The sequence below is a fragment of the Nyctereutes procyonoides genome, unplaced genomic scaffold, assembly GCF_905146905.1.
Source record: "Nyctereutes procyonoides isolate TBG_1078 unplaced genomic scaffold, NYPRO_anot_genome, whole genome shotgun sequence".
Classification (NCBI taxonomy): Eukaryota; Metazoa; Chordata; class Mammalia; order Carnivora; family Canidae; genus Nyctereutes; species Nyctereutes procyonoides.
This window is the reverse complement of record NW_026575139.1, coordinates 26,787,855-26,812,350: the sequence shown is the minus strand read 5'-3', so window position 1 is coordinate 26,812,350 and position 24,496 is coordinate 26,787,855. Positions and strand designations below refer to the sequence as shown.

Sequence of the window (24,496 nt, the reverse complement as noted above, 5' to 3'; positions counted from 1 at the left end):
GGCATTAATTAATGGGCTACTGTGACCCACTTAAGAAGCCCTTAAAAGTAACCTCTGAGCCACCATCTAATTGGTCCCAGGTAGACCAGAAACTGAAGCGTTTAAAATGTCATGGAAGCAATTACTTCAGGTTATAGACAGATGTTTTTGTTGTCCTCAACTCTGACATCTTCCCCCGAGCAGACTATCACAATTCCTTGGTTTGTCTGTTAAGCGGTTCAGATGAAACAGAGAACAGTGGAATGTGGGGAAATCCACCCACTTCCTCTCTAAAATACTAATCTATTTTGGAAACAATGCAGACTACTGATTTTCCAGACATTTATTCATGAGTATGGGTCACTATATGTATTAGTTTTCTACTGCTGCTATAACAAATTACCTTAGGCTTAATGGTTTAACACAAGATACATTTACTATAGTACAGTTCTTGTTGTCTGAAGTCTGATGTGGGTGTCTCTAGGCTAAAATCAAGATCTTGGCTGGACTGCACACCTTTTGAAGGCTCTAGGAGTCAATCTGTTTCCTTGCCTTTTTCCAAGAGGTCACCACATTCTTTGCCTTATAGTCCGTTCCTTCATCTTTAAAGCCAGCAGAGTCTCATGTCTCGGACATTTTTTTCTGTGGTCACATCTCTCTCTAAATGACTTAGCTGGGAAGAGTTTTCATCTTTCAAGATGATTAGACTGAGTGCACCTACATAACCCAGGATAATCATTCACCCACCTCAAGGTCCTTAACTTGACTCACACCCGTAAAGTCTCTGTTGCCATACAAAGTAACATCTTCACAGTTTCCAGCAATTAGAATGTGGACAACTTTTGAGGGGATCATTGTTTCTGCCTTCCACATTGTGTACTGAACGTTGAAGCATAGGATGTGGCCTCATCATCTGCATTTTCTTCTACTCTGCTAAAGACTCAGGTGAACCAGGGTCTGCATGGAAGTTGCCCTGACATCTGGGATAGTGATCCCAGGAGACAGCTCTGGGGCAAGACTGCCTGGGTTTGATACCAATGATATCATTATTCAACAGCCTCATGTGGCCTTGGACAATTTGCTTGCCCTAAGTATCAGTGTGTTTTTTTTTTTTATAAAGGGCGGAGAATAAGAAGCAGATGGCATGCAAATTAGGGCAATTTGAGAAGATTATAATAGAGATTTTAGGTCCTTTCCCATTGCTAGAACATCTTCTTGATCAGTGTCCCTTTTCCTCATAGCTGGCCTTCTGCAGTCAGAGATTCCTTATTCTATGGCTCACCCAAAGGACCCTCTCCACTTATTTCCAAGCAAACAATAGATGCTTATACAAGAGACACTATGCCTTCTAAAGCTTTGCCATTCCTTCAAGCTGAGGGGAGTCATTTGCTCTAAAATATCATCAATAAACCATTTATTCACTAACCAAAAACGTCATTCTTGTCTGTTTTTCTCTTCAAGTAAATGGGGGAAAATGTTTTCCATAAAAGTAATTTATGAAGCACTGCATATAGTAATACTAAGACCATAAAAATAAGCTTCCAGGAGACAATACAAGTAAAACAACTTTGTCCTTTTACCCTGGCATTGCCCCTGGGTAATGTCAGGCATAGTACATTAGGGAGCTGCTCTAAGCTCAACTGATACTCGGGTGCCTGTTGAACAATTCTTTGAACATTGTAGCTAAGATTCATTTATTTAATTCATTTCCAAAGCAGAATGATCTTTAAAAATGTAAACACCAAGTTCACTTTAAAGTTCAGATATTACCACCCATAAGATACTAATATATTAAGAATCCCATTTAATGCTGGAATCCAAGACAAAGTTCTTGAAGAATATAATGCTTATGGTGGGTGCCGGGATGGCACAGTTGTTAAGTATGCGACACTTGATTTCAGCTCAGGTCATGATATCAAGCCCCATGTCAGGCTCTGCACTGGGCATGAAGCCTGCTTAAGATTCTCTCTTTCCCTCTCCCTCTGACCCTCCCCAACCCTGCGCACACATACATGCTTTCTCTCTATATCCTTAAAAAAAATAGTACGCATGAGATGGAAGCAATTTCAATGTCCCTCAATAGGTGAATGGATAAAGAAAATTATATATATATGAAATATATCTATATCTATCTATCCATCCATCCATCCATCCATAATGGGATATTACTCAGCCATAAAAACAGAATGAAATCTTGCCATCTGCAGCAATATGGATGGACTTTGAGACCATTATGCTAAGAGAAATAAGAGAGAAAGACATATGACTTCACTTAAATGTGGAACACAAAGCAAATGAACAAACAAAACAAGTCCAAACAAACTCATTGATACAAAGAACAAACTGATGATCCATGATGAGAGAGAACAGACTGTCTTTTATTCACTGGTGGCTGATACGGAGAAAAAACTGGTGGGGAGGGAGATGGAGGGATGGGCAAAACAGGTGAAGGGGATTAAGAGGTATAATCTTACAGTTATAAAATAAAGAAGACAAGGGGATGTAGAGTACAGCATAGGGAATATAGTCAATAATATTGTAGCAACTGGGTCTGGTGACAGTTGGTAACTAGGTTTATTGTGATGACCATTTTATATATAAATATTGAATCACTATGTTGTACATCTGAAACTAGTATAATATTGCATGTCAATTATTCTTCAATTTAAAAAAGGAATAGAATAGCACTCATGTCATTCATATAATTATTCATCAATAAATATTTACTGAGCACCTACTATTAGGATTAAATGATCAGAAAAATAGTCAAATGGGAAAAGCAAGTACAAGTTAAAGTGATAATTGATATAGAGAAAAGACAGAGGGTCCTAACAGACCTTATAACAGAATAAGCACTGAGAAACCATAGACAGATTTTAAGCAGGGGAGTTAAACGATGAATTTTTTCCTTTAAGGATATCACACGAGCTACAATATGGAGAACAGATCAGAGAGGAGTCAGGCCTGCCTGGTCATCCTTTATGAATGTTCTTTAATACAGATCTTTGTGGCGGACAGTGTTATTTGGTGAAACCAACCCTGTTTTTATTCCCCCTCTCCCATGCTTCCATGTGGTATGGAGGCTGGATAAGCTGAATACCCTTTGCCCAGCTCCCTTTACCATGCAACATGCTCTGGCCAATGAGACTAGAGCACAGATCTGTTGGCCTCTTCTGGGAAGGTGTGTGCTTTCTGGATAAAAGGAACAAGTACAGATCTACCAACACTCTGCCCTTCTTCCTGCCTTTCTTCTTATTGTCAAAGGTAGAAGTGATGCCTAGAGCTGAGGCCACTCTCTGGCAAGCACGAGGGAAAGGCCAAGATGATGATTCACATAGAATTGCATAACCCCAGTAATGCTATCAGCCATCCATGCACAAATTGCTTGTTATTTGGGAAAAATAATTCCCCGTGTTTAGAGGTTGGATTTTTTTTTTAACTTTCTATCAAAAGCATTTCAGGCTGATACAGTGATTCAGAAGTAAGTTTAACTGAAAATAAATTAACAGGCATTTCAATCATTGTCATAGCTAGCACAAGGACTCTGAGGATTCCCCTCCTGCCATTGAAATCACCATCTTTTGAATGGGATGGTGAAAGAGGGAGGGAGGGGTTCCCCTTTTTGATGACCTCTGAAAGTAGTATTCCTTAGTGTTTCACTGTCAAGTTCTTTTGAGCCTGTACTTGGCTCTGCTGCCACATCCTTAACTTTGAACCCCGATGCCAGAATCTTTCTGAACTCTCTTAGTCCATGATGAAAGGGAACAGACTTTTACCCACTTCTGTAACTGTAGAAACTAAAATGGTGCCTGGCACTTTGTAGGCGCTCAATAAATGTCCACTAACCTGGTAAGTGAAGCTGAGTACATTTATAAGTTGAAAATAGCAATGTGCTATGTTTTTAAAAATAAAAATGAAAAATAGCCTGATCTTATGGAACACATATGGGGATAGAGCATGCTCAGTGAAGCATACACATTTTGGATTAAGAAATATGATTATCATTTGCCAGCTCTGATTCCTGCCTCTGGGCTGATAAGATGTGTCCAAAGAGTCATTTTCACTCATTCATAGACACCAAAACAGAAAGGGTCTTTAATGAAATGCAGGAACTGGAATGACAGGCATTAGTGGCGAGAAATAGGCAATTGATTGCAAAGTCAAGATGTCAAGATGAAACGCTTCAATAAAAAAGACCTTCACGCCTGAGGCATACTTTTTGCTAAAATTGTGGTGGGTGTATATATATTATTTTTAATAATGGCAAAATAGTTTTCCTATTCTTGAAGTTTTTTAATCTTCCACTGAGGAAAAATTAGAGGAGCTAAATAAATCAGTTCACTGGATAATTAATTTACACAAACAAAACTACTATTGGCCTTTTGTCATTTCTGTTGGGAGCGTCATCTGTATAAGCAGAGATGAGCAGGCAAGGAACTGATCAGTAAGGAACAGTGTCAGGGCCTCTTTAGATCATGTCTCTGTCTGGCTTCTAATGCCGTTTGTCCAAAATGATTTCTGAAAACACCAAAACTTCCTGGTCCTGCTGTGCACATCACCTTGCACCTCAGCCCGGGGAAGAGTTCTGTATGGAGCCATCTGGCCAATGGGCAGCAGGGAGAATGGAAAGCCAGAGACGTGATTGCCTGTCCTGTCCTTTTCTTGCAGACACAGCCTTACATTTGTTAAGTCAGGGAAAGTTCTTGTGTCTTAGAACTAGAAATCTTAGTTTAGCCATCAGGCCTATCACTGTAGAGATGAGGGCACTATATCCAGAGAGGTTAAGTAACTTGTCCAAGGTTGACACAGCAGATCAGTGAAGCTGAGGCTAGCCTTTCTCCTGGTCCTCAGACCAGTGTTCCTCCTGCAGTCTTGCTTCGGCCTCACTTTGTGGAAAGGTGATTGCTTCTCCCCACTCCTCTTACACCCCACAGTTATATCAGTGAATTATGTCTACTGTCTCATGACATTCCTCAATTCAAAGGAAACCTACCCTATAGTGTAACAGTTCCCATTTTCCCTGCTCTTTGGAAGAATGTTCTACGTGCATGTCAGTGCTGAGTCTTGAGCTCCTTTGTAGGAGGGTGTCCTGGTTGTTGGGACTCATCCAGGCAGAACTGGATGATTGGTCAAGGAGCTTTTCTGCATTACTTGCTGTCAAATAACAGCCATGTCTTATTGATTGGCACAGGGAAATTTAGGTCCAACATTCTCCCTAATGATACAGAGCTTCATATTAAAGGATGTCAAGAAATTGATGTTGCTCTTCTTTAGGAACAAAAGGTGTCTGAAGTTAGATGGGACTGAATAACCAAGAAAATATAAATAGACACCTTCCTATCTCCCCAGTCCCCACCCAGGAGCTGTGATCCACCATAGAAGATAAATCTTGCCAAGTCTCTGGGACAAAGGAAGAAAAAACACAGAGCAGCTAGGCATCAGCAGTCATTGGACCAAAATAAATTCTGAGATGGTTGATAATATGATTATTTGGATCAATTTCTCTGTTTCCTTCTCCACCCCCTTAGGACTGAGCTGAACTTCCCCTTCAATGCAAACAGTATTAGGTGCCTTGCATCTGAAGAGCATGTCAGCAGACACTGGTCAAAAATAATAGGAATCTTGGATTTGATGGAGTTTGGACATTAGAGTCAGGAAGACTTGGACAATAATTTGGACTTTGCCACTTACTAGCCTTTTGTCCTTGGATAAATCTAACCTTCTGAGCCTAAATTTCAATATCTTTACTAAGTAACTTTTAAGACTGAGAAATTAATTAGATAATTTATTTAAAATAATACCGGGGACAGTGTTGATCATTTGTAGATGTTCTGAAAATATTTGCCATTATAATTTATATAGCCTCCTGGGATCCCACTCTGGATTTTTTGGTAGGTCTGTACTCTCAGCATCTCACCAGAAAACTTGACCAAAAAAAAAAATCAGAAGCAGTATTATTAGCTGATGTTGCAGAGGACCATGCTCCAGAATCAAACTCAGCTATCACAAATTTTCCTGACACAACAGAATGGGCTACAGAAGAGTATAGGCCCTAAGAATTTTTTAAGTAAATTGTGGATGGTATTATTGGAATTTCTGCATTCTTAAAAAGCATTGGATTTTAGGATACCCCACCTCTAGGATTCTTGATCCTTATTACTAAGTGTTTGTGTGGCTTCAGCAATTTTTGATAGGTGCATTTATTTTAGAGCCCTGCTGTGTCAGTAAGCTATAGCCACAATTTTTCTGGATAGTAAACCACCCAAACTCAGGGCCATATAACAATAAACTCATGAGTGTGCAGATCAACTAAGGTTTGACCTATCTAGCTGTAGGTTGGGTCCCTTCTGATCCAGATGTCTCTCATCCTCCTTGTGATAACTATCTGATATAGGAATGCAGGAGAAGAGGGTGAGCATGACCATGCAGGTACATTGAAAGCCTCTGCTAACCTCATGTTCAGTATCCTCCCATTAACCAGGCAAGTCACATGGCCAAGCCCAAAGGTCAAGGGGCAGACTCATGGATTTGGATAAATATTAATACTATGGAGAAGTCAAAAATTGGGGACCAATGAACATTCTTCCACACTTCTGGTGTTGTAAACTATTGCTGCAATGTAATTCCCTTTCTGGTCCCTTAAGGGTGTTGTCTTTTTGACCTGGCTATAACCTCTGATAAATAATATGCCTCATACATCTTGGCATATTGTGAGCCCACATGAGAAGATAGGTAGGTATTCTTTAATAAATATGTCCTTTTAAGATTTGGTGTTGGGATGAAATGACTTCATAGAACATGGAAGAAAAGAACTGTGGAGCATGCCTCTGCACAGCCAGTCCTTCAATCCAGCCCACATCAGCAGGGAATGGTAATTACTATCATCTAATGGCAAGTCAAGAGTCTAACTGAATTGAAATATTGGCTTCCCTCCAATTCCCAATGATTTTGAGTCCATTCTATAAAAAGCATCAATGTAACTGATACATGTGGGTTCAGATAGCACACCAGATCAAAAGCATAGATTACTTTGAAAATATGACCATTGTTTCTAGGAATAACTCTTCTTGACTATTAGTAAGGAATACTCAGCTACTCTAAATCATTGGGCTGAGGTGAGGGGCAGTAAGGCAAGGCAGTAGCTGAGACGGTAACATGAATGTGGATGAAAAATCTTCTTATCCTGTCACTTACCAGAATGTAGGTCTTCAGAGAATAACCTTTATTCTTAGCATGATATATTCATCTACTCCCTAAAGGGCCAGGAGCTTAAGATTCTTTCTCATTATCACTACTTCTCGGAAAAACCCAGAAATAACCAGAGGAAAGTGGTCTTCCTGCTTGGCTGCTTTTCTGGGAATCTTATTGAAGGCAGCACAGCTCAGGGGTTAGAAACCTGAGCTCTGAAGTCTGTGGCTGTGTTTAAACTCAACTGGGTAGCTGTGTGACTTTGAGAAGGTTGCTTAACCTCTGTGGTGGTCATTGGGGCTGTTCACAGATGGTCAGTTTCCCTTTCCTCCTGGCACCCAAAAGACTCAACCCCCTGGCTCCTTTGTAGTTGGGTGGTGCCATGTAACTAGTTCTGGTCAAAGAATTGTGAGCAAAGGTGTTGTATATAGGGTTTCTTGGCTATAACATTTAATAATCAATGCAAGATTCTCCAGAATTCTCTCTTGTCCCTCTAGCACAATGATGAGCAACATTCAAGATGGTGACCATTCCATCAACCTGGGTCACAGAATAACTGAGGAGAGGCCCCCTGGTGACCTGTGATAGACTTGAAGCATGAGAAAGAAATAAACTTGTTTGTACCCAGCCTTTATGATTTTGAGGGTTATTTGTTACAATAACCTGATCTACCCTGGTTTGATATGTGAAAAGTGAGGGTAACATAGAATCTAGATTATGAAATAATCATGAAAATTAAGTAAGTTAATATATGTACGATATTGTGCCACATAGTAAATTCTTAATATAGTTTAGCTATTATATTTAATTAAGTAATTTTGCATTCTAACTAGTCTCTAATGAGTTATTTATATCTTTCAAGTAAGTTGCTGTGTGATTTTGAGAAATTCAACCTCAAATTGCAATACTAGTATGTTAGACTAGATGGGCTAGAGTTTTAAATCTCTAGACTTAAAGTTATGTGCATCTTTTATGGAAATACTCAGAGGACCCATCCTGGTGTTTCACAAATATTCTGTTGAGTAGGGGAACAAGATATGTGATAAAACTAAACATCATTTTCTCCCTTTTCCCAGTTTCTCCCTACCCCCAACCTCCCAAACAATAAGATCTATGTCCTTGTCAAAGATTGTTCTGTATTCTATTCTGAAACTTTCTGCCCAGGAAATTACATCTGGCCTGTAAATTCTTAGCTACAAATTGATTTCCCAATTTATGCACCTATATTCTTAGTAATCCATCTTCTCTCTCGGTTCTGTATTCAACATAAATACATAATATCTTGTTTTATTAATAAAATCTCACTGGCTTCAAGCCACAGCCCACCATGGTCTTTCTTTTGGCAGTATGGTCTTCTTTAGTCCAAAAGGAGTTCCGCTTTAATCCTGGCTCAAAGTGACCACGCTCACACCACCGCAACCAACCACTGAAACCTGTCCTCCAATTTCTCTGGATCAGAACTTTCCACATCTTGATTTACAGTATTTATTTTTTTCTCCTTTGTGATACTGTTTGGATCCTACACTTGTCCCAAAGGCCACATAGCTCATATTGTTCAGCCTATATATAAACCAAATTTGGGAAAGAGGAGGAATCTCATTGCATACATATTGACTTCCATGTTGGAATCAGTTCATTAGGAATCCTAATATTTTTCCCTCCTTACCTTCTTGATCTAGGAGTCTTTAGACCATGCTTTATGTTCCTGTATATAACCTCATGGCCTCCCCACCCACCTCTAGTGCTTGGTTTATTATAGATCCTGCTACTGTGTTTATTGACTGTCTAGGTGGAGGACTTTTTTTATATCTATTGTTCATACATATTCATACATGTTCATTTTGGGAGGAAGTGACATTTCTTTATCCTCTTTCAGAGGATTACTTTATGGGAGGAAGTGACATTTCTTTATTCTCTTTCAGATTGAAGATATCATTACGAAGATGCAAGATGACAAGACAGGTGGTGTGCCCATCAGAACAGTCAAGAGCTTTCTCTCCAAAATTCCCAGTGTTGTCACAGGTAAACATTGTCCTTTCGAGTGTTGGTGGCAATAGAAGAAGGCTGCTAAAAAGAGTTGTGTAGTCTTGATTGTTTCCTGGGATGTGTCTAAGAATTTGTGAATAGTAAAGATGATACATTCAATGTGCTTCTTAATGTCAAATTCTGGTCATGGTTTCTGAAAGCTACTCTTTGCCAGTGATTCAGAATGGTCTTACCATGACCAACCCTTCTGTGTACAGGTTGAGGCTTCTAGAAAGAAACAAACTCATTAGTGAACTGGATAGCCCATCAGTAACTTGGCCTATGAGTTATACACAAGCACAGATATATTAAAGAAAGTACTTTAGTTTTAAACAAGCTTTAAGAAAGTCTTACGTACAAATTCTACAAAATGCTTGTATTTTAAGTTTTTAAACTCATTATACTTGAACTTTTGAAAGAAGTGATTTTAGAATATTTTCTGCATTACTTTGAGGACTTTGTATATTTTGTATGCTCAGACATTAAAAAAAATTAACTATGATATGTGGCAAACACATGGGTATAGTTTCAAGTATAATATTAAAATGGGCCACCTGTGCCTACCACCTTTGCTTCCTAAATAACATTTCATCAGTATCTTATAGCCCCTCTGAACCTAATGGATGACATCTGCCTCCCTTTCTGCTATAAGTAATCACTATCTACTTTTTATCCTAATCAGTTTCTTTTCTTCATAATTTTACCATATGGGTGTGTGTCCCTTTTATCTAAACAAAAAAACAAATAAATTAAAATGAAATTTTAGGTAGTTTTCTCATTATCAAAATATAGCTATTTCCTTTCCAAATTATAGAATAATTAAAATAAAAAATAAAAAATACTAACAATACCAAGTGCTAGTGAGGCTATAGAGCAACTGGAACTCACACATTGCTAGGAGAAAGGTAAAATGCAGCTACTCTGGAAATTTCTTATAATGTTAGACAAATGCTTACCATCTAACCCAAAATCCCACTCCTTTGGTATTTATCCGAGAGAAATGAAAACATGCATTCAGACGAAAACTTGTAAATATATATGACAACTTTATTTATAATCTCCAAAGCCTGAACACAACCCAAATGCCCTTCAATGGGTGAATGAACAAACTGCGGTAGACCCATCTTCATCAATGAAAAGGAGTGAATCATTGATATAGGAACTAACTTAGATGAACCTCAAAATTATTTTTCTGAGTGAAAGAAGCCAATCTCAAAATATTACATGCTATATGATTCCATTTATAAAACATTCTAAAAAAGCCCAAAACTATAGTGATGGAGAATGGATCAGTAGTTGCTAAAGATTGAGAGCTGGGGGAGCATATGACTATAAAGAGGTCACACAAAGGAGTTTTATAAGGTTACAGTGGAACTATTTTGTATCCTGATTGTGGTGGTGGTAGTGACATCTATACATAGGTCAAAATTCATAGAATAGCACACCAAAAAAAAAAGGCTAATATTAGTATGTTACCTTAAAAAATAAATACATTCAACTGAGGTACCCATAAGTATCCTAAATCATTATTCAGACTGTCACTGTTTGAACTCGGGTACCAAATAGATCTGGATAATGAAGGATGATTGTATTGTTAGTATGCTCTAATTCTGAAATTTATATAAATGAAATTATAATATTGGCTGTGATATATTTTTCATAAACTTCTGGATTTTGCTTGATAAGATGTTTATGTTTTTTTTTAAATGTTTATGATTTTTAAATCTATTTTAATGGGAAGATTAGTTTGTTGTTTTTCTTACCCTCGTTGCTGGCTTGGGTATCAAATTTATGGTAGACTACTAAGATGAACCATGGAGTATATTTCTTTTGTTGATATTGTGGTTGTTCTCTGAAAAAATTTTTCTCTTTAATCTAGATTTTAGGTGTTTAGTTTCAATTATTTTATTTATTTTTTATTTTTAGAAATTCCATCTGGTTCTTTTTCCAATATACTTGGTCATTCATTCAACACATATCTATTGAGTGTTTACTATTTTCTAAGTGTTACTAGGCAGTGGGGATTCAGAAAAAGTAAATGAAACAAATCAAAATGTCTGTTCATGGAATTATAGATTCTAGTGGAGGAAACAACAAAATAAATAAGGAAAATCTGCAAGATTTGAGGTAGTGATAAAAGCCGAAGAGAAAAATAAAGTGCAAAAGAGGGATAGTATCACAACTTTGGAACGGATGGCCAAAGAAGAATTCTCTGGCCAGGTAACATTTGAGTAAAGATGGAAGAGAGATGAAGGATTGAGTCACATGGATATTGAGGGGAAAGAGCATTCCAGAAACCAAGTCCTAAATCTCCAAGGCAGGCATGTTCTGGAGTATAAAAATCAGGTAGAAAAACAACAATAGCAACAACAGAAGGAACAGCTAGAGATGAAGAGGAAAATCAGGAGGACATGGTTTCTTGGATGCCACATTTTCTAGAAAGGAAGAATAGTGTTATCTACTGTGTCAAAAGCTGTTGATAATCAACTAAGATAAGCACTGAGAATCAACCATTGAATGTAGCAACAATTGAATTCCACTGCTGACCTTGATAAGTGCACATTCCATGAAGCATTTGGGAGAAGGGGTGCAAAAAGCCTTATTGTAGTGGGTTCAAGTCAGAATGGGAGAAGGGTGATTTGAGGTAGTGAGTATAATTAATCTTTGAAGGGGTTTTCCTTAAAAAGAAGAAATATAGCAGGATCTAGAGGGGTAAATAGAGTCAGGACATGCAGGTTTTTTAAGTAATATGAAAGTGACAGTACGCTCATATGATGATGGTGATGACTCAGTAGGGAGGGGAAAATGCTGCAGGAGAAAGAGGAAAAATTTAAGAAGCAATATCAATGAATAGGTAAGAGATGGAATCTGGTGCTCTTTAGTTGAGTGGCTCTAGCTAGAAACATGTACAATTTATTCATAAAAAGAGGAGTAAAGGCACAGTAGATGAACCAAGTTACAAATAAGCATGGTGATGTGGTGGGAGCTTGTAAGAGTCTCCTTCTAATTGTTTCTATTTTCTTAGTAATTTGGAAAGGAAAGAAGGTAGAGATGTCAGGTTTGAGAAGAGATCAGAAGCTGTGACTTAGTCATTTAGGGGTGTAAAGAGGTTGTCTGGACTAAAGAAATAGAGTTTTGGCTGTGAGGTAGCATTAAGGACCCTCTTGAGATTATTAATATTTATGAATTTAAAGAGAGGCTATTCTTTCTCTATCCACATTTAGCTCTCTGGACTTGGATATGTATCAGGTAGAAAGCTGGACTTAATTAAAGCTATAGCAAGTATGAGAGTATAATAAATCAAGAGAGAGGAAAGAGAGTGACTGAAATGATTGACCATTAAATTTTAACTGAGTAAGGAAGAAAGTGAAACATGAGATGCGTGAGCAATAGTGAAGAGTAGTGATGACCATGAACTGTAAGTCCAGTAGAAAAGGAGTTTTGGAATTGGAAGCCAAAGTAAGAGAACTAGAAATGTAGGGAGTTGTGATTAGATACTAGAATGTTTGAAATTGGGATTATGAAGGGGTTTCAATGTCTTGGTGGTCACTAGATAAGAGGTAGGTATGACCATGGAAATAAATGATTGAGATGGGATAGAAGGCAAAATCATTAAAAGAGAGGAGGTCAAGGAACTAAGGGGCCATGATTTGGGAAGGCTGAGCTATGTGAATATTGAAATCACTATTGGGGGATAATAAGAGAGGGAGATTGTGAGTCTGTGGTTAAAAATCTTCATAGAAGGAGAGACAGAGACCTAGGCATCAGTAGATGACTTTCACAAATAAGAGTTATAGGTGGTTTAACCTGATGTTATGAGTTTTTGGAGAAGAGGCAGGGAATGAAGACAGTCTAAAAGAAGACATGAGAAGCTAGGGCATTGCTTACCTGCCTTCAAAACCATGGTGTGTACAGCATGGGAGAAAAAATAGCCACCACCTCAGAGGGCTGCAGGGAACCAGAGCCACCAGGGAAGAATAAGAAGATGAAGGGAATATTAATTGAAAAGGATGAAGATATGAAAAATTTTGCTTATGACTGACCATGAGTTCCAGAGGGCAAATTTCAGGAAATGGTACATACATAACTTGGGTAATAAATGTCCACAGTTTGCTATGTACCAGGCACTAGGGTAGTCATAGGAGATGTTAAGATAAATAAAAACCCAATCTCTGCTTTTCAAAAGATGTAAATCTAATGAGAGAAACAGTCACAGGCAGACCAATAATTACATGAGCAATGTGTTATGATAGAAAATGAACAAAGTCCAGAAGAAAGAATCATGTGTTTTTCTTGAGTAGGTCTAGAACATTTCTCTGAAGTTGTGTATTATTTTTCTATTGCTGTGTAACCAGCTACCACAAATCATAGTGATTTTTTAATTTCTCGTGATCTTGATTCTATGAATTAGTGATCTAGCCAGTTCTGCTAGTCTCCCTGATGGTTGAGTGGAGACTAGAGGTCTATGATGGCCTTACTCATTTGTCTGGCAGCAGTGCTTACTCCTAGATGGGGCTTCAGTTCCCCTATGTGTCCCCTTGTATCACCCAGCAAGTTATACTGAGCTCCTTCATGGTCTGATGATCTCAAGTTTAAGGATTCTTAAGGCCTAAGCTCCAGAACTCATGCAATGTTAAGTACATGCAATCTGTTCTTCAAAGCAGATCACAAGACCAGCCTAGATTGGGGAGGCTGGGGAAACCAACTCTACCTTCTGGTGTAGAAGTAGAATGCCACACTGACATAGGGAGACATGATTCCTTAGAGGCCATTATTATAATGATCTACTACATGAAATAATTTTAGAACTGGATCTTAAACACAAATTGAAAACTGGGGAAGGTCATTCCAGGCAGAGAAAATAGACTTTTCATGGACCCAAATGCATGAAAAGTATGCCAGGTTGTAGCAAAGATGAGGTCATTTATGTATGTGTATATGTGTTTGAAAAGAGGAGCACATTGGCCAAACACCCAGAGGAATTAAAAGGATATGAGACTTAACCTTCAAAACAGATTATAGGGGCACCTGGGTGGCTCAGTTGGTTAAGTGTCTGCTTTCAGCTCCGATCATGATCTCAGAGTCCTGGGATTGAGCCCCACATCAGGCTCCCTGCTCAGTAGAAGAGCCTACTTTTCCCTCTCCTTCTGCCACTCCCCCTGCTTGTGCTCTCTTGCTCTCTCTGTCAGATAAATTAAACAAATAAATAAATACATACATAAATACATAAATAAAATATTTTTAAAAAATAACAGATTATAAAGGAACTTGACTTATAGACTTTATCCCAAAGGTAATTGTTGTAAATAGGAGGTGGCATCACATCCATATGTTAGAAGCAGGAAGAGACAGGGAGCATGAAAACTGGTTAGGGAATCTTTAGATGAGGGAGTCTAAGCAGGAAATAAGGAGCCACAGTATCAACCGGAACCACAGCTTTAGAGCCACACCTCATTTAATCTTCCCCAAAATCCTGTAAGGTAAGAAGTGTTATTATCTCCATTGTACAGGGGAGGAACCCACTAATTTAAGAGCCTAAGTTATTTTTCCAAGGTCACACAACTAGTCAATCACAGGACCTCCGCCTCCAGCGCCCCCTATAGAAGTAGAGTGACTGTAAGATTCCAGACATCTGAGAGAAAGCTACAATATAGGATTGATAGGACTTGGTGACTAGATGTGGGGCAAAGGGGGACTCATTCAAAATAAGATCCCAGTTAGCATGATGGATCGGATATATTCATCTTTTTCTTTTTTGAAACTCCATAAAAATGATAATAAAGGATTTTTTTTTTTACTAGGGGTGGTGGAAGGGGAGGAGGGCGGGGGGTGGGGGTGAATGGGTGATGGGCACTGAGGGGGACACTTGACGGGATGAGCACTGGGTGTTATTCTGTATGTTGGTAAATTGAACACCAATAAAAATTAATTTATTAAAAAAATAAAAAATAAATAAATAAATAAAGGATTTTTTAAAGATAAAATCCCAAAGTTGGAGGCCATTACTATAACATTCCAACGTGAAAAGTAAACATCTTTGGATTAAATAGCCTCCAAAAGATAGTCCAATGCCAAAGACAATCAATGCCTCACTCTCAAGATGTGCAGATATGTGAGATCTCCATGGAGAACTATTTCCCAACACAGAAGACAGTAACAACAAAAATTAGGGATCTGAAAAACAAATGGGTATATGGTAACTGGCACAGCTCTGAGGCAATCTAACCATCACTAGTCAGTGGAGAAAGCTAAAAAACAACTCTATTTATGTGATGGAGTCCTCAAAAGGCTCAGACACTAGCAGTTCTATCTAGTTAGAATGCATTTTGCCAACATACTTTCTGCTTAACCACTACTGCATGGGCCAGTCACTAACTCAGTGTCTACTACTGAGCACTTTCAGGTCCCACACTGCCAGCACAGCTCAGGCTGGAGTTGAGGTTGCCCCTAACACCAGTCAAACTCCAGGACAAAAGATAAATCTCATGCTCAACCTGTTCAAGGTAGCAAACATGACATTCAGCCAGCACCTGCTGTGACACAGGGAACAGTTAGCAATTGGAATATAGGAACCTCAGTTGGCAATGCCAACAAGCACAGAAGAACTTAAGTCTGCACCAGTGGATACTCAGCAGCCACAGACTGAAACAGAATTTAGCTGTAATATTGTCAGATGGAGCCACAGTTGTAGCCAGTCCCATGAGCAGTATGTTTAAACCCATAGCCAGAGTGCTAGCACCAACACAGCAGCCCCAAGCTCTTCACCTCCATCGACGTCCCCTAGACAAAAATCTAGGATGATATTTCAGGAAAACATTATACCTCCTCACCCTCGTAAAGTTGCTGGTATTAGAGTAGAGACTACATCCAGAAAAAATCTAGATTGCTGAGACCTTCTGGTATGAAACCCAAGGTGAAAATCCATGAATATATGACCACTCTGCTACCGTGCCAATGGAGATTGTATGTACAGAACAGTAATCAGCACACACTGCAGCCTTTTCTCCCACTCAGCACCTCCATCCATCTTTCTAACCTTTAGTGAAATAGTCAATCACCCATCAAAAACCAGCTGATACTCTTTCACACATTTAGGGAGTTTTGTCACCAACATTGAAGTTTCCCCTCCATGGGGGAACAGCTACTCCTAACTTTCTTCTGTATTAGGACCCCAGTTCCTCAGTAAAGATCAAATGGTAAAGATTTAAAATGATGAATGAAATGAGGCTGCTACTCAGTGTCTACTTTTGAGCACTATCAGTCCCATCCTACCAGCACAGCTCAGCCTGGAGTTGAGGTTGCCCCTAACACCAGTTTTATCCAGGACAAAAGATAAATCCAACACAGTGTTTCTATCACTTATATTGATGGACAATAAAATATCCATACCTAAATGTGACCTACCAACTGAATAAAATAGAGACTTCCATGGGAGAGGGAAGGAAGATGGAGACAAATAATACAATAATGAGTGTCCTGTGGTGAAAGCTAAGATGTATGAGATTCCTCCAAAAGACTGTATTGATGAGGGCATGTAAGTTGTGTCCCAGGGCATCCAAGACCCCATCACTGAGAGAAGCTCTAGAAAGCTACTGATCACCACTTTCTCAGAAGCATGGTGAAAACCATAGATGAGAATACCATTAATCTGAATGTATCCCTGCTAGAAGGCCCATCTCTGTGCTGTCCAGCAGCTACCCTGAGTTGAGAATCTCACCAACTTATCCAAATCATCCCAAAGATAGAGAAGAAACAACTGTTAGTGACCTACGCCAAATAAGTAATACATGGGCATATGCAGATGTGTATGTTTGTAATAGATCAAATGAGTGGGTCTGGGTGAGAGATTCCAAACTAAAGGTTCTAGAGTATAAGGAAAACATCCCATATAAAGAATGCATTTGCCAAAAAAAAAAAAAAACAACGTTGAAATAAAGAAAAATATACAGACTCAGTAAATAGACTGAAAAAAAGAATTTGTGAGGCATAAGGGTATTGGTGATGGGAAGATGGAACATTGAAACAAAGAAAGCTTTCTGGAATTCACAGGTGAAATTAAAAGGATCCATGACATCCAGTGACACAAAAAGATCAGAGTTGAGTGGACGTTATTTCTTTCAGATGATTCCCTTTGAAACAGGCTTTATGGTACATTTGTTTACAACTTTTCTAATGTGTTGATGTCTGTCAAATGAAACTAGTGACACAAGAGGTGGTAGGCATTTCTTGATCTTCCATCTTACAAATTAAATTTATCTGGTTAATTCACGCAGGACCCACAGAGAGCCTGTGGCAGAAAGTACCTATTTGGATCATTTATGCTGAAAATAAAACATTTTCCTATCATGTTACTCTGTTCTTTTTTTTTCTCTAGCCTTTATATATTTGACCTAACTTTATTGGTCACATCTTTATTAATAATTATTATTTAATAAAAATAAATATAATTTTAAATTCCAATACAGTTAACATACAGTGTTATATTAATTTTAGGTGTACAATATAGTGATTTAACAACTCTATGCATTAAGATAAGTGTACTCTTAATCTCCTTCACCTATTTCATCCATTCCCCTTCATCCTCCCCTCTGATAATCATCTATTTGTTCGCTAGAGTTAAGAGTCTGTTTGGGGTTTGTCTCTTTTTTTTTTCCTTTGTTCATGTTAATTTATTTTGTTTCTTAAATTCCACATATGATTGAAATCATGTGGTATTTGTCTTACTCTGACTTATTTTGCTTAGCATTATACTCTCTAGATCTCCATTCACGTCATTGCAAATGGAAAGATTTCATTTTCTTTTATGGCTGAGTAATATTCCATTATATATATACATATAAAATATATATATAGTATATATGTGTGTGTGTGTGTATATATATATATATATATATATATATATATATATATATACATACCACTTCTTCTTTATCCATTTATCAATCAATGGCTACTTCCTTAATTTGGCTATTGTAACTAATGCTGCAGTAAATATGGGAGTGCATCCTTTTAAATTAGTGTTTTTGTACTTTTAGGGTAAGTACCCAGTGTGTGATTACTGGATCATACTTTAATTCTATTTTTACTTTTTTGAGGAAACTTCATACTGTTTTCCACAATGGCTACACTAGTTTGCATTTTCACCACCAGTGCAAGAGGGTTCTTTGTTCTCCACATCCTGGCTGACACTTGTTGTTTCCTGTGTTTTTTGTCTTAACCATTCTGACAAGAGTGAGGTGCTATCTCATTGCAGTTTTTATTTGCATCTCCCTTGATTAGTGATGTCGAGCATCCTCTCATGTGTCATGTCTTCTTTGGAGAAATGTCTGTTCATGTCTTCTGCCCACATATAATTGGATTATTTGTTGTTTTGGTGTTGACTTGTATCAGTTCTTTATATATTTTGGATATTAACTTTTTATTGGATATGTCACTTGCAAATACCTTCTCCCATTCCAAATAAGTTGTCTTTTAGTTTTGCTGATTTTTTTTTCTGTGAAGCTTTATATTTTGATGTAGTCCCAATTGTCCATTTTTGCTTTTGTTTCCCTCACCTCAAGAGACCTATCTAGAAAAATGTTGCTCTACGCTATGTCAGAGACATTACTACCTGTGCTCTCTTCTGGGATTTTTATGGTTTCAGGTCTCATATTTAGGTCCTTAATCCATTTTGTGTTTATTTTTATGTACAGTGTAAGAAAATAGTTCAGCTTCATTCTTTTGCATGTAACTATCCACAGTTTTCCCAACACCATTTGTTGAAGAGACTGTCTTTTCCCCCATTGCATATTCTTGCCTCCTTTGTTGAAGATTAATTGACCATATAATTGTGGGTTTATTTCTGGGCTCTCTGTTCAATTCTATTGATTTATATGTCTCATGTTGTGCCAGTACCATACTGTTTGGGGCTTTGTAGTATAACTTGAAACTGGAATTATTCTACCTTCAGCTTTGTTTTTTTTTTCCAAGATTGCTTTGACTATTCAGGGTCTCTTGTGTCTCCATATACATTTTAGGATTGATTGTTCTCGTTCTGTGGAAAATGCTGTTGGTATTTTGATAGAGACTGCATTGTCTGTAAATTGCTTTTGGTAGTATGGACATTTTAACAATATTTGTTCTTCCAATCCATAAGCATGGAATAGCTTTCCATTTGTTTGTGTCATCTTCACTTCACTTCTTTCATCAATGTTTTATAGTTTTCAGAGTACAAGTCTTTCACCTCCTTGATTAATTTTATTTCTAGGTATTTTATTTTTTTTGTTGCAGTTGTAAATGGGATTTTTTTCTTAATTTTTCTTCCTGCTGCTTCATTACTAGTGTATAAAAATGCAAAGAATTTCTGTAATATTGATACAAATCCTGAGATCTTACTGAATTTGTTTATCAATTCTAATAGTTTTTGGTGGAGTCTTTGGGGTTCCCTATATATGGTATCATATCATCTGCAAATAGTGAAAGTTTTACTTCTTCCATATCAATTTGGATGCCTTTTATTCATTTTTCATTTTTTAAATAGTTTATTTATTTGTTCATGAAAGACACAGAGAGAGGCAGAGACATAGGCAGAGGGAGAAGTCGATGTGGGACTTGATTCTTGGACCAGGGATCATCCCTTGAGCTGAAGATAGATGCTCAACTTCCGAGCTACCCAGGCATTCCTCCTTTTTCTTGTCTGATTGCTGTAGCTAGGACTTCCAGTACTATGTTGAATAAAAATGTTGAGAGTAGACATCCTTGTTTTATTCCTGATCCTAGGGGAAAAGCTCTGTTTTTCACCATTGAGTATGCTGTTAGCTGTGAGTTTTCCATTTATGGCCTCTATTATATTGAGATGTATGCCCTCTAAAATAAATAAATTTAATAAAAATAAAAGACCTTTATTGCCCTAACCCTATTAGACTTTACCCAGTATAAAGACTTGAAGAAGTTTCAGGTTTAGAAGAGAAGACACAGGATCAGTATTAAGCATGTTGAGTTGGAGGTTTTGAAAGGATATTTAGGCAGTATTATCCAGGAGACAGTTGGAAAAGAGGAAATGTCTGGGAGGACATTTTCATAAGAGATTTGAGTTTAGGAATCATCTGATCCTAAGTGGCAGGGGATTTCAGTGATCTGATGATGAGTCCCTAAAATTTTTATATCTTCATGTATAGGTTATATGCCAGTCTATCCTCTATCTAGTCTGAGATAAAGCACCCCCATATTCTGTAATTTTGAATTTGAAATTTTCCTACTGAGGTGAGAAAATTATCTTAACCTCTCAGACAAAAACTCATGTACAAATTCATAGATGCTGCTAGGATGAAGAAAGTGAAGGGATGACCATTGGTTTACTGTGAGTTAGACTTTTTTTTTTTTTAAGAGAGAGAGAGAAAGCATGAGCAGGAGGGAAGGGCAATGGGAGAAAGGAAATCTTAAGAGGCTCCATGTCCAATGCACAGAGCCCAGGGCTTGATCTCATGTCCCCGAGATCATGACCTGAGCTGAAACCAAGAGTCAGATGCTTAACCAACTGAGTCACCCAGGTGCCCTTGTGTGTTAGACATCTTGGGTTTGGGAAGGTCAGCCCAGAGAGTAAATATCCTGAGAAAGGGAATGAATATGTTTAGAAGAAAAAGAGCAAACATAAGAGATAGCCATTAGAATACAATCCCTCCCTAGAAAGTGAAAAATTAAGAGCTATAAGAGATGAGGCTTGAAAATAAATGACCCTCAGGGAACACAGATAGAGAATACGAGAGAGAAGAAGTAGTGAAGAAAAGTGAAAATAGAACCCAAGATCAAAAGCCAAAGCTCATTGACTTTTGGGAGCAAGGTTCATTTGTTAGAAAGAAAAATAATACTAGCCTAGCTCACCTTCCAGAGGCTTGGTATTTCTAAGCAAAGTGGACACAGAAAGGGCACCTCGTGATCACCTTAACCACTCCCTCCTCAGGACAGCAGAACAGCATCCTTGGGTCCTTTTTTTTTTTTTTTTAATAATTTTTTATTGGTGTTCAATTTACCAACATACAGAATAACACCCAGTGCTCATCCCGTCAAGTGTCCCCCTCAGTGCCTGTCACCCACTCACCCCCACGCCCCGCCCTCCTCCCCTTCCACCACCCCTTTTGAATAATAAGTAGGTAACAAAGATGGTTGGAGTTAACATGGTGAGGTTTCTGAGTTTCCAACTTCTAGCCTGCCAGTCCTATCTACTCCCCACTTGCCCTCCATGTGACAGACACATCCTGGGCCGAATGCCTGCCAACTCCAGGAAACCAGCCAGATTGCAAGGCCTTGCCCAGCTGTCACAGACAGTCATTCCAGGATAGTTCTCTGTCACGTAAATGTCATGAGGAATTTTCCAGGGATTTCAAAGTTTAGTTTCTCCTAGTCCACCCTCAGCAACACAATTTCCTAGCATGTAAGAACCATAAGATTCATCTAGTCTCACTTATTTGCAGACAGGAAAATTGAGTCCCAGAGACATGATGTAATGTGCCCAGAAATCACACAGCTTGCTAGGGACTGAACAAGATAAGACCTGGATTTCATACTAACTTTGCAATGCTGTTTCCACTACTTTATGCAAAAAAAATTATAGACTCTTGAATTATAATAGTTTAGATGACTGATGTATTCCCCATGAACATGAGAATCACTTGGGTAACTTATTAAAAATATAGATCCCAGGGCCTCCCCATGGGCCTGGGGTCTATTTTTACCCTCTGCCCATATTATCTAATACAACCTGTCTGAATTTGGGAATCAGTACAACCACTGCATTCCTGCCAAATGCTCTCCATTCTCTGCTTTAATAGCTGCCAATGATGAATATCATCATCTCTTATTCATCTTTGGACAACTTTGACCTTTAGAAACTTCTTCCTTATAATGGGTAGAAACTTATCCACCTCCCCATAGCTTCAATCCATTAGTCCCAATTTTTACCTCTTTATCACAGAGACTAAAGTAATGAATTTGATTAAAATTACATCCACCTAGCTCTTCCTTATGAATTTTTATTATACAAATAATTTTCAGATTATACACTAGGTATATACATGTAGTTTAACTCTGCTTATCTCAACACATTTCCCCATATGTGCATTTCTATCTCCTTTTATAGTCTACAAATTTATTTATTTTTTTAAAGATTTTATTTATTTATTCATGAGAGACACACAGAGAGAGAAGCAGAGACATAGGCAGAGGGAGAAGCAGGCTCCACACAGGGAGCCCGATGTGGGACTCGATCCCCAGGACTCCAGCATCACGCCCTGAGCTGGAAGGCAGGCGCTTAATCACTGAGCCACCCAGGCATCCCTACAAATTTATTTTTAATGGCTTTATGTTGAAATAAAGATTTTAAAGTGTTTTCCTTATGGCTTCTTAGCAGTACGGTCTGGGTAAAAGAATCTTGGGCTATACACTGATTTAGTGACTTGAGCTGGTAAATGTGTGAACTTTGACCTTCTTTGGGCCTCAGTTTCCTCATCTGTTAATTAATAATTTTGGATTAAACAACATCTGTGGTCCATGTTGGCTCTGCCCTTCTGCAGTTCTTCACCAGATGAAGAAAGGCCTGTCTGAAGTTACTGCGTTCCACTTGGTGCGCTTTTGATATTCTGACCGAATATACTCCTGGGTTAAACTAGGCCTTCAATATTCTCTTAAACTGTGATACTTACAGATGAGAATGTAAGAGAATATGGTTAGGAAACTTGAGAGGTACCCCCAAATTAATCAACCTTCTTGGTCTTTGTTACTCTCTTTCTGCTCCTATATCATAGAGAGAAAGGGGAACATAAAAAAAAGACTCAAAAAAGAGATAATCTATTGGGTGCCATGGCAGGCTTAATAGTAGTGTCCAAAGATATTAATGGTATCAGTGATAAAGGGCGTTTACCTATGTGATTAAGTTAAGGATCTTGAGGTGGGGAGATTATCTCAGATAATCTTGTGGGTGGACCCTGAATGCATACACAGATATCCTTATAGAAGAGAGTCAGAGAAAGATTTGACACAGACAAAAGAGGAGAAAGTCACATGATGACAGAGTCAGATTGCAGTGATGTGACCAAAATCAAGGAATGGGCCAAGGACCAGAACTCCCCTAGAGCCTCCAGAAGTAGTGTGCCTCTACCAACCCCTTGGTTTTGGCCCAGTGAACCTGGTTTCATACTTTTGACCTCCAGATATAGTAGAATAAATCTCTATTCTATGCTGCAAAGTTTGCAGTGGTTTGTTATAGCATCCATAAAGAACTAACACTGCCAAAATTGTACTAAACACATTGTAGCATGAAGAAAATGACAGAGTATGTGATGTCATAGAAGACTGGGATGTTATTAATTGAAAAAAAAAAGGGCACAAGTTTATAAATAATTTTCTTTCAAAGTTTAGTGGAAAATATAAATTATAATATTAGTCCTGAAAGCGAACTGCACTGACATGTACTTATATTGTATAATTACTCAATGAATAATTAATTAGCTTAAATTACTTCATAATGCTATAATACAAATTTTATTTGCCCAAGTCTCAATGTGGACGCCTTTTATATATCCTAACTATTTCTGTTATTCCTGCATTTGTAATTAATTATATTAAATCAATTAGTAGTATATACATATAATTTATTTTTAATTAGCATTCCAGAATTTATACATATGTATATATTATTCCCTTCAGTGACCTTGAAGAGTGGCATATTTATTTTAAGAATGCTGTCATTGCTTTATTTCCAGAATTTCTCTCTAATAAGAGGTTTTAAAGCTTTAGAATTTGTTTAAATATCTTCAACAGAAACAAAGCCATAAATCCATATCCATAAATATATGCATACACACATACATATTGTCAAAATAGATTTTCAGTTTTCTCCTTTGGAGAATAGGGAAGTAACTAGTCTACCCAAACCAACTGGCTGAGAGCAATGCTGAAATCTGAAGGAAAAAAATAAACTTGATATTATTGTAGAGTTAATGAGAGAATGAAGAATTACTGGGCCAAGATTCATGATGATATGAAAATCCATAGATGTAATCCTGGCTCAGGGGACTATTTTTGCCATGGAGAAATTTGACAATCCAAAGAGGCAACGGCAAAGCTGAGCAGTGCTTTTAATAACATAATGGAATAAAGACAACTAAAATTGGAGCTGAGAGACCACTGAAGATGGGCATTCTGGTAAATTCACCACTCTTTGAATTGAGATCCTGAAAGGCTAAAAGTGAAGTGGAAATATTCAATCTCCACACAGACTGAAGGCCAGCTCCCAGTAACTGACACAGACCACAAAAATCTAACTGCTGAT

The 24,496-nt window shown here is 37.9% G+C and overlaps 1 protein-coding gene across 8 annotated transcripts in view; it reads left to right on the top strand.

The window, feature by feature from the left end:
- Positions 1 to 24,496, top strand: part of RGS6 (regulator of G protein signaling 6) — a 564,384-nt gene that overhangs the window by 379,637 nt on the left and 160,251 nt on the right. For all 8 annotated transcript variants that reach the window (XM_055304454.1, XM_055304453.1, XM_055304455.1 and 5 more), the window contains one exon: positions 9,090 to 9,189. In XM_055304454.1, coding sequence (XP_055160429.1) covers positions 9,090 to 9,189 — 100 coding nt within the window. The remainder of the gene's footprint in view (positions 1 to 9,089; positions 9,190 to 24,496) is intronic.